Genomic DNA, 18,485 nt, shown 5'->3' with positions numbered 1-18,485 from the left:
CAGACAAATTCTATTTTGGAGATGGGCCCCAGTTCATCCTGAGACTACAGTCTTGGTCATGACAGCCCATAGCAGGAGACAAAGAGAGGCAGTTGTCCACTGCTGGATTTTCGAAGTGTGTTCAGTTCTTGAAAATACATGTCAAAATATACTAATTTGCTCTTACGTGGTATAATATTTCTCTATACTATTTTGTAGTTAATAAGGATGTGTACTTATGTAATTGTTGGTTTATATGATGTACTATCATGTGCACACGTGCATCAAAGTGTGTTTGTATTTGAGATTGTGCTTGTGTGTTGGTCTTCTGCTTACCCCTTGGAATCGGTCATTTTACCCGTCTACCCCCTTGGAAAAAATTCTGCGGGCGTCCCTGTCCCTGGATACTGCTGTTCCAGTCCTTTTCTACAATTCTCCTAGTCCCTCTACGTTTTGTGCAAATTTTCAATTGCTAAATGATCGAAATGTTTGATTTCTCACCCCTGATTTCTACTAGAATTAATATTTATTCTAATTGAATTCAAATCTAATTTCAATTTTGTGTAACATAAGTACAGCCAATTCCGTACTTCTGGCAACCCTGTTACAGAAGATTAAATGTATTTGAAGTTCGACTTAAGTGACCCATACCTGAACGATCCATAAAATTTTGTGAAGGTTAACACAGAACTGTTTCGTGTGATTGTCACTTGTATTCTACACCTGCTTCGTGATTGTTTATTATCATTGTATTTCTATTTTGCGTGCACGCGTTTACATATATTTCTTTTTCTCTCTCTCCCTCTCTTCTAAATCAAGAAACTTGTCCTATAAATTTGACTATTCAGGTGGGAACAAGATACAGTCTATGTTTACAACTTTTGATAGAAGAAAAAGAGGAGATGTTTGCTGTGTTTGCAATACTTCGCAAATTTGAGTTTACACACATAGTATCTTGAGGAATTGCATCATGATTGCCTAAATTGCATACATAATAGCATCGTTTATAATTCTAAACGTTATACCTCTGTCACAAGGGATCGGTACAAGGAAAACGTGAAGAGTGCCGCATCTTTCGTGGAACCAGGATCTTTCGTGGTTTAGATAACTTTTTTAAAGGTAAGTTTCAATGGTTAAGAGGCTAATCACTGGCGAAATTAAAATACCGCTAATTTTACAGTAATTATGTGATATCTTCAAATAGACAAAAGATAATCGAAATGTGAAACAAGGGCGTCCTAGACAATATTATTTTGCATGAGGTACCGTTATCATGAGTCACCTAGTAGCTTTCAGTTTCCAGCCATCTAGAAACGCGACAATGAATGCCGATCTTGTAAATGGCTGGAAATCCAAAGCAGATAAGGGAGTCGTGATAACTGTGTCTCATGTAAAATAATATTGTCTAGCGACCTCTTGTTCCACTTTTGCATTATCTTTTAATCTGTTTGAAAATATCACATAATTACTGTAAAATTAGCGGTATTTTAATTTTTCACGATGATGGGGCCTTTTAAATACCTCATGATTAAAATGATCCATTATAATAGGCATTCCACAAAATTATATGATATAAATTATCATGTTAATTTAGTAGCTAAAATGTCAATGCTTTACACGGGATGAATAACACTTATGAAAAATATTTGGAAGGCGTATACGAACCTTCCCCTCTTACTTAGCATATGTACACATTTCTCCTTAGGATACTTTTTTGAGAGCTAAGTGCTAACTATGTTCAAAATTTTTTTCAAACAGTTCAGTCATTTTTTTTTCGTAAAAAGGTGATAGTTATATATTAAAATGCTAGGTTTATTTTTGTGGTCAAGAAAAGTTTATAAGTTTGTAGCCAATCCCTTCGACAATGAGATCTCGAAAACCACAAGTGCTAGAAACGTGCCGTTTTCGCTGGTCGATTTCAAATTTTATATACACTTGCCAGTTTTCATTCAAATTTTCGAAACGTTTTTTATTTTTCTATTGCGCATTTTAGACGTCGTTTTGGCCCTTTTAGTTTAATATTGCCACCAGGTTGATATACTTGTGAAACACAACAAGTAGAGAAGCTACATGTAGCGGGTTCATGGACATTTCAGGCACCTTGCTTTAATCTGAATAACAAAACCTAGTGCAACTTTGAAGGCTTGTGGACCCACAATGAGACGAAAATTATTTGCATTTGGTATCATTTATCACTAATTCAAGTTGCCACAAACTCACTCCAGCATTCTATATATTGATATACTACATTTATATGTTTCTCTACAGCAGTTCACTCCCTTTTAGAGTCTTCTTGTTCTTTTACTTGTGTTCGTAAAGGGAATTACATTGATATAGTGAGAAGTGGGAAGGAGATTCATGCTCATATTAGTACTGTGCACTATATGAATAACGCAGATTCAGCTAGTACAAAATATAATATATTATAGATATTGCCTCCTTTACCTCTTAAGAGTCTTCATCCCGGCGAAATTAAAATACCGCTAATTTTACAGTAATTATGTGATATCTTCAAATAGATAAAAGATAATTGAAATATGGAACAAGAGCGCCCTAGACAATATTATTTTGCGTGAGGTACCGTTATCACAAGTCACCTGGTGGCTTTCCGTTTTCAGCTGTTTAGAAATAAATTCCGATTTTCTAAATGGCTGGAAATCGAAAGCAGGTAAGTGAGTCCTGATAACTGTATCTCATGTAATATAATATTGTCTAGGGCGCTCTTGTTCCACATTTTGATTATCTTTTATCTATTTGAAGATATCACATAATTACTCTAAAATTAGCGGTATTTTAATTTCGCCGGGATGAAGACTCTTAAGAAACAGAATTTTCGAAAATGCTGGGGCACGAGTATACTTATTTTTAACGAAAATGTTATATAAAGAGTTCCATCTTCCTAACTCGGGGGAAGGGGGGGTAATCGTGAGATACTAATATTTTTGCATACAATTTGAACCCCTGGTCTCCTCTTGGAATATGTAATTTAAGTAGTGGCATGATAAAAAAAAGAAAACTATTCGAAGTATATGAGAGCTATAGTCCAACATTGGGAAGACACAGAGGCTCAGTAGTAGCACGCTTATCTCTGGTTAGGGACGTACGCAGGAATTTATTTCGGGAGGGGTCCAAAGCTTTTCGGGGGGGTCTAAACACAATTTGAGACTAAATTATATTAAAAATTGTAAAATTGCTCCTAAAATTAGACTAAATTTACAAAAAAAGTCCGGATTTCGGGGGGAGTCCAGACCCCTAGGACCCTCCCCTGCGTACGTCCCTGCCTCTGGTGCACAGATCTCTGGTTCGATTCCCGTTCAAGTAAGTTTGTGATGGACAACATCGTATCCGTGTGTTTTATCGGGGGTACTTTCGTCTCCTCCCACATTTTTATTCCAACAAATTATTCCATCATCATACACTTGCGTTAATCATTCGTTTCTCTTGGTCTAATGGGCATAATCGTGGTACTTTCAAACTAAAAGTTTTCATTTCATTTCACTTATAGTCTAATATTCATTTCTATGAACGCTACGCCCCTGAAAATAGATTCTGTTTCATGCTGTGGTTCAGAGTTCGATCTCACCAGGTGAGAATGCTCTGTTCAGGTGTAAACCCAAGTAGTAGTTTAGTTTTCATATTATCCACTATGTTCGGTCGCATATAGTTTCTGTGCCGAAAGGGTACACAAAATGTAATCAATCAATATATAAAAAAACATCTGTCTTATTGAAATTAACGTTTGAAATAATTCTATTTTAGCAAACAATTTGCATGGTATTGATAGTTTATTATTATTATTATCATTATTATTATTATTTTCAAGTCTAACGTCAGTTCTCAGCATCAAGGTAAAATGAGATATGGATCTACATTTCGAGACGCAATCGAAATCACCGTAATGCTTCTAGCCATTGGACTAGTGTTGTAGAGTGGTTATTTAAAAAAAAAAAAAGTATGTTTCTAGGTAATTGACTAAAGTAATTCACTCCTTCAGCCGAAGTTTTTCTTCGAACGCTGAATACGTCAGATTGTGCGAAACCACGTACTAAGAATTACGTTATGAGAAAGTTTTTAAGCAGCTATAGTGACTACGACGACTCGTGAAGCCTGGTCTCTATACCAATCATAGAACTGCTTTGTCTCACATGTGATGCTTCGGAAGAATTCGGTACGATTCGTAGAGCTGGCTTCCGAACAGATAGTTCAGGAAACGAGAAACAACAGAACTGCACCAACAATGTTGCCAGATTTAGAAGACATGGTGAAAGAGACAAAAAAACACTTAAAGAACTATAACACAAACACTAACAATTATACGGTAACAATAATAATAGCAAAAATATAAAACAATAATAAGAAAAATAAACAAAACGAAACATAGTGGCCATCTGGCAACACTGTACCCACAGGAGATGTTATCAGTAGCGCGAGAGTCGACACTGGTAAAATTTTACTAATGGTGTTGACGATCGGAACACGCCCTCACGTTCTATTGGAAGCTGAAATTGATAGATTTAGGTCAAGCTTCACGACTCGTTGCGATCACTATAATCACCTTCTTGTCTGACGATATTACTAAAAGAGGTAAACATTTGCGACCGAATGAGAGAGAGAGAAATAAAATTGTCTTAGGATAAAGAGATTTTTAGAACGGGATGAGGGGGGAACAAGAGAAAGCCAGCAAGCGGAAATGAGTGCCCAATGATGAAGAAGAGTTTTCGTGACTGACGGAATCGTCGTGCGAGTGAAGTTGCAACGTCAAAAGCATATAACTTAAAAGAGTTTGCTACAAAAAGCCATAAAACGTATTCATTTCCTAAATGTTCTAGGAAGAAGCACTTTCAATTTTTTTTTATTATTGTTTATTCTTTTGTTTCTTTGTAGGGGATGGAGAAGGAGGAAAACAGCAAAAAAAAAAAAGGAATGTTCGTTTCCACATTTTCCTTCTTTGTACGAAAATTTGCATTAAAACAAAATAGTACAGCCAATAAATCACAATAACAAGAATAAAAGACGGTGTTCACTGCACTAAACATTCTAGCTCCTATTTTAAATTTAAAGCTTGCCACACTGTACAGCTACTGTACTACTGATATATCTTAAATCTTAAAATATATATAAAACTACATAAACTGACGTAAAATAAAGGCGTACTTCCGGCTGACGTGTAAATTTACAATTTGGCATGATTGTAGTTTTTCAGGACTAACCAACAGAAAAATTGCCAAAACTGAATATTTTAGATTTTTTTTAGGGAGTCTAAAAGAGAGATGAAGCAATTTCTTATGTTACTTAAATGATCGTTTTTTTGAACCTATAATATCATATTTTAGGTATTTGAAATTGGAATATCAACTTGAAATTTGGTAGTCTCGTACGTTTTTGTTATCATTACCTATGTAAGTTACCAATAATAAAAATTCCCAAATTTAAAGTGGTTTTATGGGCAATTGAAAATCTCTCCCATGTTATTTATGTGGGACATCTTCTACACCCCAAAATTTTTGGGCACTTCCTGTAGGACCACAATGATTAAATTTTGCACAATTGTAGCTTTTCGAAACTAACCAACAGAAAAATTGCCAAAACTGAATATTTTTAAGTTTCAGGGGGTCTAACGGGGAGAGGAAGAAATTCCCCATGTTATTTAAATTTGCTTTTTTCTTTTTTACCTTTATTCTCATATTTTAGGTACTTGGAATTGGAATAAAAACGTCAAATTCGGTATGCTTCTACGTTCTTGTTAACGTTAACAACGTGAATCACTAAAAATAAAAATTTCTAACTTTAGACTGATTTTATGGGGAAGTGAAAAATCTTTCCCGTGTTATTTATATGGACATTTTCTACGCTCCAAAATGTTCAGGCACTTCCGACAGGATTAGAATGATGAAATTTGGCATGATTGTAGCTTTCCCAGACTAACCCACAGGAAAATTACCAAAAGTGAATATCTTCAGTTTTTAGGGTGTCTAAAGAGGGATGTAGAAATGCCTATGTTATTTAAATCGACGTTTTCTTGAGATACAAAATCTTGTCTTTTAGATGGTTGAAATAGGAAAAGAAACTTGAAATTCTGTAGAATTGTGGGTTTAAGAGGTATATGAGGCCGTAGACCGGGTAAACGCTGGAATGTGGGGGAGCAGCCTCCAGTTAGCCGAAGGTTAGTTTATTTATAAAATGGGAACAAAATTATAATAGACTTTTTAGGAAAACTTCGTCCAAAGAAAACTCTTCCCATGAACGCAATACTCTTTCTGAGTTCTTCAGAAGGAAATATACTATGCTGTGTTCTATCTACTGAAAGCCTTCAAATTAAGAGATATCAACAGATGTATTAAATTTAAACCTACATATTCATCACTGTAGACAGGATGTTGTTTCAATTGAATACTCTAAAAGATGGCTCACGGGTCATGTCTCTTGAAACGTGAGAGAACTCTTCTCTTTGTAAAACTATCAACTTATTGGAAATTTATCTAATATGTTCTGAGAAATTGTAGTTTAAATGTTTTAAGAACGTCAATTCATTTATGGGTTATCATATAGGGACTATAATTTCAAGCTTATTTATTTGGTGCTTGAAGTAACGCGAAGTGGTCTGGCAAACTAGACAAACACTGGGTCGGTAACCTCTTTCGAGTGGCAACATAACAGAAAACATCTTACATGCAATATATTAGCATTGCCTATTTAATTATTATTATTATTATTATTATTATTATTATTATTATTATTATTATTATTATTATTATTATTATTATTATTATTATTATTATCTCCCGTAAGATATTAAATTGAGTACATTTTTGGTTAATTTCCAATAAACCATTTTAATTAGATTAATTTGGTAAGAAGGAAAAAAAATAAAATCTTTGATTTTAACGTCCCACGATTATGCCCTTTAGGCTAAGGGAGACGATGATTAAAGCAAGTGAATGATAATGGAAGAATTGGTGGAATGAGTAAGTGGGAGTACCCTGAGAAAACCCACGGACACGATGTTGCCCAACACAAAACTTACATGGCCGGGAATCGAACACCAGGAACCTCACGCATTAGAGGTAAGCGCTCTATCACTTAGGTACCCGTGCCTCCTTTGGAAAGGAAAAGGATGCTAACCTCATTTGTTAAAGACCTATTTTCTCATTTTATTTTTTTATTTTTGTATTTTTTATTTATTTTGTAAATTTTTTTAGCTTGGCATCGTCACCCTATAATTACGGGTCTGCGGGTCCCTGATTGGGGGATCATTCGTATGTTAATGTCTCAGGATATGAACATTTATTTTCATCTTGAATATGAACGTAGAGAAACCCATACCAAATGATCTTTCTTCTCTCAGTTGTGTGTATTCTTTCCTTGCATAGTATTTACGAAATATTCTGTAAAACAGACGTAGGTGTATTCCTAAATCATTACGCTATAATATACTGCTCTGTTGTATATATTTGGCAGTTTACAATTGAATATTGCAACTTTCTTTTATATATATAAAAAACCCATTGACATCAACGTGCGTTTTACCTATATAATCATTCACACTCACCTTGGAGCGGAGACTTGACATCGCCATCTGCCTGCTGTTGTTGTTGCTGTTGTTGCTGCCGAGACTTCCTTTCCATCTCGAGTTCCTGGGCCAGAGATTCTGCGGAACAAGAACAGGAAACGGATCTTAATTATTGAGCGACCATCATGTAACGCCTCACAGAGAAAGGAAGGATTAGCTACGCCCTCTCTCTTTGGTTCCACATCATCATTAATTCTCTCACCACGTTTTGCTGATATTAGTGAAGAAAAGACATCCTTCCCACTTCCTCTATGTTCATCTCAAATCGGTCTCCCCTTTCTATTATTATAACTCCCTGCCATACCCTGGGTGCATGTCTTTAACTTTCATTTGCCCCTCTGCTTTTCTCTTACCCCTATTTACCATATATATATATATATGTACCTTCAATAATATCTAGAGGAAAAGTTGTTTTTGCTCATCAAAATTTATAGATTATTTCTTACGCAATGGTGTTGCTATCTCATATTTAGATGATCGCGAGTTCAATGCGAGAAATCGGAAAAGTTTCCCATACCTAACACCGATTAGATTTTCTCCCAAGAACGTTTCCAATTTGTCGAGGCTGACATAAGGAAACTTTCTTTTTTTCGTATAATCATTCACTCGCTGGCTAAAGATATTTCCGTCTTTGGTAGTCAATGCTTAGTAGGATTAGTTGTGGTTCAGGGATGCCACGGTATCTGCAGATGCATGTCTCATGTAATCTCGCTGCTGAACAAGAGAAAAGTATAGTTAGAAGTGAAGAATGTATGATAAATTAAAGATCGCACTCCCTTCTAGACAAACCATGAAGGTTCGACAACTGTGTGTGTAAAGGCTAAACACTCTGTTGACTTCGGCACTTATGGAGGTTGTATAGTTAGCAGACAATCCAGCCTGCTTTATTTCTCTAGGTTGCCCCAGGTACTCGCTTTAAAGTGGCTGAGTGAATCTCGGAGCCGCATTGAAACGAGGGTAAAACAAAACAGAGAATCCTTCGTCCACACCGGTGATCAAACCCGGGAAGTAGCTCAGTTGGCAGGTAGATGCCTTACCCACTACGCTATCACAGCTCTCGAATATATGGTGTAAAGTAAAAGAAGTAGGGGAAGAATATTGCAATTGGTGATATTATTTTACAACACGAAGAGGTAAACCGTACTGCATGAATGCTTCTCAGCTTACTGAAAGTGGCATTCCAATAACAGGAATACTAATACTAATAATAATGTATAATTGATGAAACTCTTAATTGATAAACTGGTTTAAGAATTTATTAATAAGGAAACTTGATAGACTTTTGGTTTAAAACGATTTTTTTTTTAATTTGAAAAATTAGTGGATCAAGGGCACTGCCTAGTGGTACACTACTTATCTGATTTTCTAAAGTGTAGCTAAAACTATGCTATAAATTAATATTTTTGGAAGAACCTTCCCATTAGGCTATCCAGTTCTCTAAAAACTTCAAACCAATCGATGCTCATGTCATTTTGACTGAGTGAATGCGGCATTGAACCTCCGGGTTCTGTAGGTCATAGAGCTAGTTAGTTAATGTAAACATGATTCTCTGAAATTATCGAAGTTACACGAAAATTAAATTTTTTCTCTTCGTTTTAATTTCGAAGCTATACAACAATAAAACTTCATGAAAAGAACTACAAATTCGTACATTTCTTGGTATGTTTGTAAGATTTCTTCTGCATAAATTCTATTCAGCCGCAACTAATGCAGAAATACGGAAAAACTAAGCATAAAGTTAATCACTTCTTCTCGTATCAGCACCTGCGAAAAAAGATCAAACATTTGTTCAGCAGACTATTTTTTTCAAACGTGTTACTTTAGGTATAGTTTTGGCTACACTTTAAGAAGTGAGAAAAATGGCGTACCACAAGACAATGCTCTTGGTCCACTACTTTTGAAATTATAAAAAAAAAAAAAAAAAGTCGTTTTAAATCAAAACTCTATCAACCGTAAGCAGAAACGGTGACAAGAAAAAGAAGACGAGAACAGAACAAAACACACGCTCTACGAAAACGGGAGGAAAACGAATTGATGATGATAATGATAAGAGAAGAAGTGGGAGACAGAGATACCAAGTCAATTTCTAAGACAACAGAAGTTGCGGGAAGAACGGGAGGGATGTATAAGGTAGAAAAAATGGCAAAACAAAGAGAAAGAATGCAACAAGACAGAAGAAAGGGGGACAGAATTGCATCAAGGTTACATCAACTTTTGAGTGAGCGATTCCAATTTTAATATAAAAAGCAGAAACTAAAGTTGAATACATATTCCCTGCCCTGGAGGCTCTATATTCTCTTGTTTTTGTTTTATAAAAGGGAAAAGGAAAGAAGGGTCCACAGCTAACAGCGTTGCTAACCTACATCAATAATTTTTTTCCACAATTTCTAAAAAAGGAAGTTACGAATGTTTTAAATTACGTATTTGAAACAAACGGACGAGGTAAAACTGTGGATTACAAATTCAGTTGTGAGGATAAGGAGAAAGGTGAGCGGCTGAAGAGGAGAGAACTTTCCTTAGAGAGCTCCTTCGTGGCTACGCGGTTAGCATATGCGCCTTTGGCGTGGAAGACCCGTGTTCGATTCCCGGTGGGAGTTCATGTGGTTTGAATTCCATGTTCATCAGTAGGTCCACGTCTCATATAGCCTCGCTGCTGAATGGGAAGTTAAACTCAAAATCAACTCAACTCAATTTTCCTTAGAAAATATATCAATGACTTGAAGCCTGATACGAAGTACTTAACTATAAATAAAGCTATATCAATTAGGGTGCTAATACATAAGAGATAAACTAACATTCATATTTTGGTTCGACGCTGATTGCAACTTAGAGTGCTTCTTCAACACAGACTTTGAGACGTGAACTTAATCCCCGTACTGTGCTCAAATTTCAAGGCTCTCCTACCGAGAATCGAACCCGAGACACAGTGAGTCGAAGGCAGACGTGCTAGCCATTGCACTACCCGAAGTGATTCATATTTCGAAATTTGGCATATAATTAATAGATTGATAAATGTGTTGGGAGTTTACCGTTTGTTTTTCAGCACAAATCCTATGCGGTAACTTCCTCTGATCAAAGTGGTATTCGAAATTCTACTTGGGCTTGTAAGTTAAGTACATCTACCGCGAATCAAACCCAGTGCCACGAATATAGAAAACATATCCACTAGTCATTTGAGTGTGAAGAGGATCTAGGAAAGATTTATAAGACTCATATGTTAGTTCTTTCTGAAATCATGGATGTTGGATGTGTTTCAAGACTCATTTCCCCTATTCAACAAAGTTTTCGCCGGGCAATCGAAATAAATAATGTGAACACAGACTACTTTTAAAATGTTCTCTAGCCGAAACTTCCACAGCATTTAGAGCCTCGATTGTTAAGCAGATTAATTAGCAGGGTGATTGTTAATAAGAGAATCATAATGATAATTATTCAATAATATTAAACCAAATACGCGTAGGTATCTTTCAACTATGAAGCATGTGAAGTCAGGTTTGGTCTGAATTACCAGAGGTTTTTGTTTGTTTGTTTGTTTGTTTGTTTTAATGTTAATATACTTGTAATGACAGGTAATAAAATCCTTTCAAAGATACCACATAAGACTCAGTATTTTCAGTACGTATCAGTTATATGTCTATATTATAATAAACAAAACAAAAATAACTTTTCTTCTAATGAAGAATGAGATAAGTGTACCTCAAAGTATAACATTCGATCCTCTCCAGCCTAATTGAAACATGCTTATATAACTTGATTTTTAAACTAAATATACAATCCTTCGCTTGATTCAAGTATGCATTACACCACTTAATAATTAAGGTAATGTTGCGTTGATTTTGAGTTTAACGTCCCGGAAACCAAATCACATGAGGTCCCGCCGGGAATCGAACCCGGGTCTCCCAAGCCAATAAGCTAATGTAGCGTGTGAAGTATAAGAAATGATAAGATTTAGAATGTGTACCTCAAAGCACCTTATTGGGTCCACTACTAAAATATTAAACACAGGATTTACAAATACTGTGTACATAATAGTCATTTTAAACTTCGTCAGGAGTAAAGTTGTTACGAGCTGAAAAAGTTTCATATTCTCGCGAAAAGAATTGACCTCCAATCTAAAATATTGAAAAGCTTATAAACTTATTCACAGTTATCTTTCAGATACAATTTATAGCTGCGCGTTACTGAGGAAAATATTTATTGAGATGGCAACTATGTATAAAATTCAAAAAACGAATTTTCAGGAAGGAAGGAGGATTAAAAAGACAGAGAATTTATTTGTGTGTGTGTGTGTTTGTACATGTGTGTTTAAGAGACGGAAAACTCTTGAAAAAGAGAAAAAGAGACATTGAAAGTTATTAAATTTTATTGAACCAGACATATTTTTGATGAAACAGAAGTATAAAGAGAATCAAAAGATGTAAAAATCCAATTTCTATGTTCACATCTTACATAATTGTTATCTGTCCGTTTTCTTTCTCTCTGTCTATTCTAGAACAAAATGTAGTTATATATCCCAGAGAGAGAGGAAAGAAACAAGTGGGAAGCAGAAATAGGAAAGAAAATAATGTCTATCCCACTTTTTATAGAGGAAGATAGAACAAGAAAAATTTAAGTAAAAAAAAATTGAATCCTCACTCAGTGATGCTAACTCACAATATTAATGTAAAATGAATTTGAGTTTATAGAAACTGTTTGATACGACCATCTTGAAAGATGAAATCTTTGAGTTTAACGTCCCACGTTCATGCCAGTTAGGCTAAGAGAGACGATGATTAAAGCAAATGAATGGTGATGGAAAAAAATGGTGGAATGAGAATGTAGGAGGAAACGGGAGTACTCCAAGAAAACTTACGGACACCATGTTATCCATCACAAACTTACTTGGTAGGGGATTGAACCAGGGACCCCATGCAGCAGAGGTGAGCGCACTACCTCTGAGTCGTCGTGAAACAACCATCTTGTTATTGGGACTAAAAATTTTCAATGTCAGCTGGTATGGTCGAGTGCTCTACGGAAACTAATCGCAAAACCTGTCTGTTGCTGGTTCAATTCCCGCTCAGACCATGAGTGTTGGGAATTATTCTTTTTACTATTTGTTTCCCGATATTCTCCATTTCCTATCACCTCCTTTGGCCTAAATGGAGCCGCGGTGGCTCAGTGGTAGAGCGTCCACCTCTGGTATGTGGGAGTAACTGGTTCGATCTCAGCTCGCGTCAAGTTGGTTTTGTGATGGACAAACACCGTGTGCGTGGGTTTTCTCGAGGTTCTCCTGTTCCTCTCACTTCCTTTATTCCACCATTTAATTCATTTCTCATTATCACAGTCTTCTTTAGCTCATGTGGACATTAAACTCAAAGATTTCATTTTCATTTCTTAGCCTTTGGCCTAAAGGACAGATCTATCTGATGTAAAAACTTCAAGAAAAAGACAATTTTCAATACATCCACAGTAAATGTCAACAATGACAAACTGTACTACAGACAGTGAAGAGGATCTCACGAACCGTAAAGGTACAGTATGAACGAGTGGGCTTGTATCTGCAATAAGGATTGAGAATAAATTTACCTAAATGGTTTCGCCTAGACGTGTATGCAACCCGTTACATTCAAGTGTTTTGCAGTTTTGCATATAATTGTTAAGCAAAACAGCGTTGTCTATGAGAGGAAAAACTGCTTGCACCCGTCTCGATTCTCGTCTCGTAAACAAAACGACAAATATATTTTTAAATTTAAGACAATACGAGAAATTTCACACGGTTTGGTGGGCAACATTAATTCACCCAAATTCTTAGATCTCAAACACTGTTTTCGTGTTACATAATTCATAGTATAAAAACTATAAATTGATAAAGGAATTGTACAAACATGATGAAGAGCATTCGTCAACGTTTAAAGATACCTAAGTCATTACACAATATACTCGAATAATAAATATGGTTTAAATGCTGTTATATCACACCCTTCGTGGATCTCTCGTGACGTAGAAGGATTCTGATAACTTCTAGATGAAATCAAGAAGAAAATCAGGACTTTTTTTAAACGTAAATTTACAAAACGAGACGAAAAATTGTCCTAGATAAGGTTAGAAACGCTAACGTTTTACTTAACGGTTATATGCAAACCTCAAAACATTTGAGAGTGTCGGGTTGTATAAACATCCAGGCAAAAAAATGAAATGAAATTTTTGAGCTTTACGTCCCACGATTATGCCGGTTAGGCTAAAGGAGACGGTGAAGATCAGTAATGAATGAAATTGTGGAATGAAGAAAGTGGGAGGAAACGAGAGAACCCCGAGAAAACCCACGTACACGATGTTTGTCCACCACAAAGTTCACTTTACGGGGGCTGGGATCGAACCCGGGACCGCAAGCCAGGCAAAACAATTTAGGTAGATTTATTTTCACTCTTTGAGTATCGATATGAGACGAGAATTCGACAAAAGTTTAAGGAATGAGACGAGAGAGAACGTTATTTCTCGTCTCGTGGACAATAGAGAATACTATGTCTTATTAATTACAACTAGTTGAACCCTTTATTGAACAAGTGAGTATTGTTTGGCATTGAAAACTTGTGTATCGTCGGTATAGTGTATATATATTTAACTCGATGTCTGTGGCAATGATTTGATAGAAAGGCTCGTGTCGTTGGCGACAAACATCGAAGACCTAACTTGTATACTATCTGGATGAAAATGTTGGACGTTAAGTCGCAGAAGTTATGATATGCTGATGGCTTTTGAATATCTCAACATCTATACTGAAACCGGAAATGTTAGACAGCTAAAACGTCTGGTTTCAATAGAGGTATATAAAAGCCATTCTTAGAACTCTGAATTTGTATTATTAAAAAAATCCCGCTATTACTTAAAGCTTTTGTTCAGATAAGAATTGATAGAGATGTATCTTCATATTTGTTTTACAGGATTTCTAATACTTAAACATAATTTGGAAAGTGAAAATTGACTCTGTTGCAATGTTCTCTTTACGGTATTAGTGGTTCTTAGGGAAATAAAACACTTCATCACATTGTCACTTTATGAAAAGAAACGGACACATCAACAAACGGTCACTTCATGAAAAACTTAAAATCGTCACTTCGCCAAAATAATTGATCACGTGGTCAAACGGTCACTTCGTGAAAAAAAATTAAAACGGCCACATCGCCAAAATAATCGGTCATGTTGTCAAACGGCCACTTCTCCAAACGGTCAGTTGGCGAACGTTCTCTGTTTAACCATGTGTCCGTTTGTTTTGGCTATGTAACCTCTTTGAATTTATAAACGAAATGAGCATTTGACTCACGGGTGTCATTTAGAAAGGGCAGAAGTCAATTGTTCCCTCCACCTGAGTTTGAGAAACAAACATTTTTTAAAAAAAATGTATAATTGCATACTGATAATAATTTAAAAAAAACTCAAGTCACGTTGGTGGACAATCTTGACGCCCTAGCAAACTCTGAAATAGAGATACTGGTTTAACAAAGATCTGTTCTTAATAAGTGGATTCATGCATCTCATCTTCATTGTTTAATTCGCAAAACTATGAATAATAAGTTTAGGATCCAAGGCAAAATCTATTATAGCAATATTTGGTGAATTTATCACGATATGAATTTGGCAACAATGTGGAAGCCCGGTAGGTGGGTTCGCTAGCTGAAGACACCTACGTAAGCAGAAGATTTCCAAGTCGCACTAAATATACAAAGTACGAAAAGGACTTGTTGGGGGGGGGGGGGTAGAGGGAAGGAAAGAGGCTGTAGACCATGAAATTGAATAAACTTTGAAGCAAAAACGAAAGGGTGAGTATTATAACCATTTGAAAATGTATTTTAAGGGGAGTTGTGAGATGCTCAGAGAAACGAAAGAAAAAAAAGTAGATAGAGAGGGTGAAAGAACACCTTTGTAGAAAGAGGGTGCTTTTGCAAGTGATTTCCAGGCAAAGTGTAGATGGAAAAGGAGTCCCGCTTATTATTTCACTGGTTGCTTGAATAAAAAGAGAGAGAAATGGCAGCGCGACTACAAGAGAGATTGCGAGACAAGGATGGGATGAGAAAATGAAATAAACACTTCAAATAAGGAAACAAGTGGACTCGTTGTTTGTCTCAGAATAACTAAAGGGATAAAACACTGAGTCGCCTTTTAATGTCAGACATCACAGAATACTCTTCTGACCAAAAGGTCTTATAAAATAGGCAGAGCCACAGCCTGGGGGAGAACGGGGGAAAGGGGTAAAAAAGGCATTCATGAACCTCCTCCACTTTAATACTGAAAAGGTAGTCTACATAGACTACAATTTCTCATTGAAACTAGAAAATATTTTGTGTGTGTACATTCAGAAAAATCTGTTATTCGGACAGCATATATTGTACAAATAAACGGAATCCACAAGTTGACTACGGAAATCTGTACGGAGCATACATTTTCCAGATGCTACATACATACAGCTTTTTTCCCGTTCAGATGTTACATCATGCAGTTGCAGGATATCTGACATCTAACAATCTTCCGTATGTTACATACGTCACCTATATGCTATATACTTCCATCTATATGTGAGATCCTGACTGCCTATATACATTTCTTTGTTTCATACGAAAAGTACATACACTTGTAACACTTTCTTTGTTTCATACGGAAAGTACGTACACTTGGAACACTTATACGGAAAGTATTATGAAACATACGTTTTCAGTTATATGTTTAAGTAACATCAACGTGTTCCTAAGATCGTAGTAAAATTACAATCTTATAAGTCCCACTAGCATGATCATTAAGAAAAAATATGCAATTTATTAAAGAGCGTTGTTATTAATAATTAAATTCGTAATAGGAATTAATCTGAAGTAAATATATGAGTTAATACAAACCTTCTTCCTAATTTAACAAAGCTTTCTTTTCCTATGCAGACGTTATAATTATTATAATTAATTCTTCGTATACTATAGAAGACGGCCATAATAAAGGTAATGTGCTTGAAAATATAATATTTTATATGCTACATGTTTCTCTCAGTTTTCTTTCTTTCTTTTTTCTTCCTGTCAACAATAGAAATTAAAGACAATGCTCTCCTAAACACTGCCTACGCGTACCAAATATATATACACAAGTAGCCAGGAAATTTAAATCATAAACATATTAAAATATGGCTTGACAATTAATTTTGTCCAGACTGACAAATATGAAGAGCTATGTAAAAGTTTTTGCTATTATACTACACTTGAAAACGGAAAGTTTGGATCTAATTTACATTTATATTGCACAATTGTGGGTTTAGCATATGAATATTAGTTTCAAAACAAGCATTAATGAGTGTATTATTTTAACAAAATGAAATTAATATTATGACAAACTTTCTTTTTCTTTTCTTTCTTTTTTGTAAAGAAAAGGACTTAAAATGCCGTTTTAGTTAGACTTCATAAAAAGTCAGTAAACAAGTAGATATCTCAGTGAAAAATCCTTTATATGTTTACCCTGTCTGTCCGTAGCCTAAACTGCTTTATATATTTACTCTGTCTGTCCGTTGTCTAAACTCCTTTATATATTTACCCTGTCTGTCCGTAGCATAAACTCCTTTATTTATTTACCCTGTCTGTCCGTAGCATAAACTCCTTTCTATATTTACCCTGTCTGTCCGTAGCACAAACTCCTTTATTTATTTACCCTGTCTGTCCGTAGCATAAACTCCTTTATATATTTACCCTGTCTGTCCGTAGCACAAACTCCTTTATTTATTTACCCTGTCTGTCCGTAGCATAAGCTCCTTTCTATATTTACCCTGTCTGTCCGTAGCCTAAACTCCTTTATTTATTTACCCTGTCTGTCTGTAGCCTAAACTCCTTTATATATTTACCCTGTCTGTCCGTAGCAGAAACTCCTTTATTTATTTACCCTGTCTGTCCGTAGCATAAACTCCTTTCTATATTTACCCTGTCTGTCCGTAGCATAAACTCCTTTATTTATTTACCCTGTCTGTCCGTAGCATAAACTCCTTTATATATTTACCCTGTCTGTCCGTAGCATAAACTCCTTTATTTATTTATTTACACTCTCTGTCCGTAGCCTAAACTCCTTTATATATTTGCACTGTCTGTTCATAGCCCAAACTCTTTTATATATTTACCCTGCCCTAGATATACCTATCATACTCCGGGTTCCGGCTGACCCCCGTAATTTTTATCTTCTAAATCCGCCACTGAAAGGTGATATAAAATTTAAAATTTGAATATGATTAAATAAATAAAATTGGGTTTTATTGAAAAGTTACAGGCTTCCATAGTAGCATGAATAAGGACGTTATAATAATAATACTAAGATGGATTGTTGTAAAATTATGGAAGTTTACCCAGTATCCCTTTATTATTATTATTATTATTATTATTATTATTATTATTATTATTATTATTATTATTATTATTATTATTATTATTATTATTATTATTATTATTTATTGAGGTGAAACTGCAATATAAAGACTTACTAAAGATGCTGCGTATCGTCCATCTTAAAGATTTTTTTTAAGTTCATTTACCAAAAGCAAAAAATATCACCTCTTTTATCCGTGCGTATTAAACGGAGAAAGAAAAAAAACTGGAGGAATCAGTCACGACTTGAGTTCGTGAAGACTCCGTAATGTTTACGTATTTCTTACAACTCAACGAGCTATCATAAATCAAAGGGAAATACTGTTCTGTCTGCAATTTAAGCTTAATAACATACACACATATACAAGAATCAAGTGGGAACGGGAGGTTGGAGGGAGAAGCTGCAATGGAAACTGATCTGATAAATATTTAGCAACATTACACTTTGAACAAGCGAGCCATGATACCATTATATGCTTCTTGTTATAGCAGTAGTAGTACTAATAGTAGTAATAGTGGTTCCGTAGCTAGAATCCAAATCAACATACTCTCCTGGTAAGTACAAATCGTAGCTTGAA

General features: G+C 35.4%; 1 protein-coding gene across 10 annotated transcripts in view; it reads right to left on the bottom strand.

The window, feature by feature from the left end:
• The window catches only part of dac (dachshund family transcription factor), a 665,535-nt gene that overhangs the window by 25,829 nt on the left and 621,221 nt on the right, over positions 1-18,485 (bottom strand). For all 10 annotated transcript variants that reach the window (XM_081758122.1, XM_081758121.1, XM_081758115.1 and 7 more), the window contains one exon: positions 7,529-7,627. In XM_081758122.1, the coding sequence (XP_081614248.1) occupies positions 7,529-7,627 (99 nt within the window). The remainder of the gene's footprint in view (positions 1-7,528; positions 7,628-18,485) is intronic.

This window comes from Thermobia domestica, chromosome 5 (assembly GCF_964235325.1).
Source record: "Thermobia domestica chromosome 5, izTheDome1.hap1.1, whole genome shotgun sequence".
NCBI lineage: Eukaryota > Metazoa > Arthropoda > Insecta > Zygentoma > Lepismatidae > Thermobia > Thermobia domestica.
This window is presented reverse-complemented; position numbering and strand designations above follow the sequence as displayed.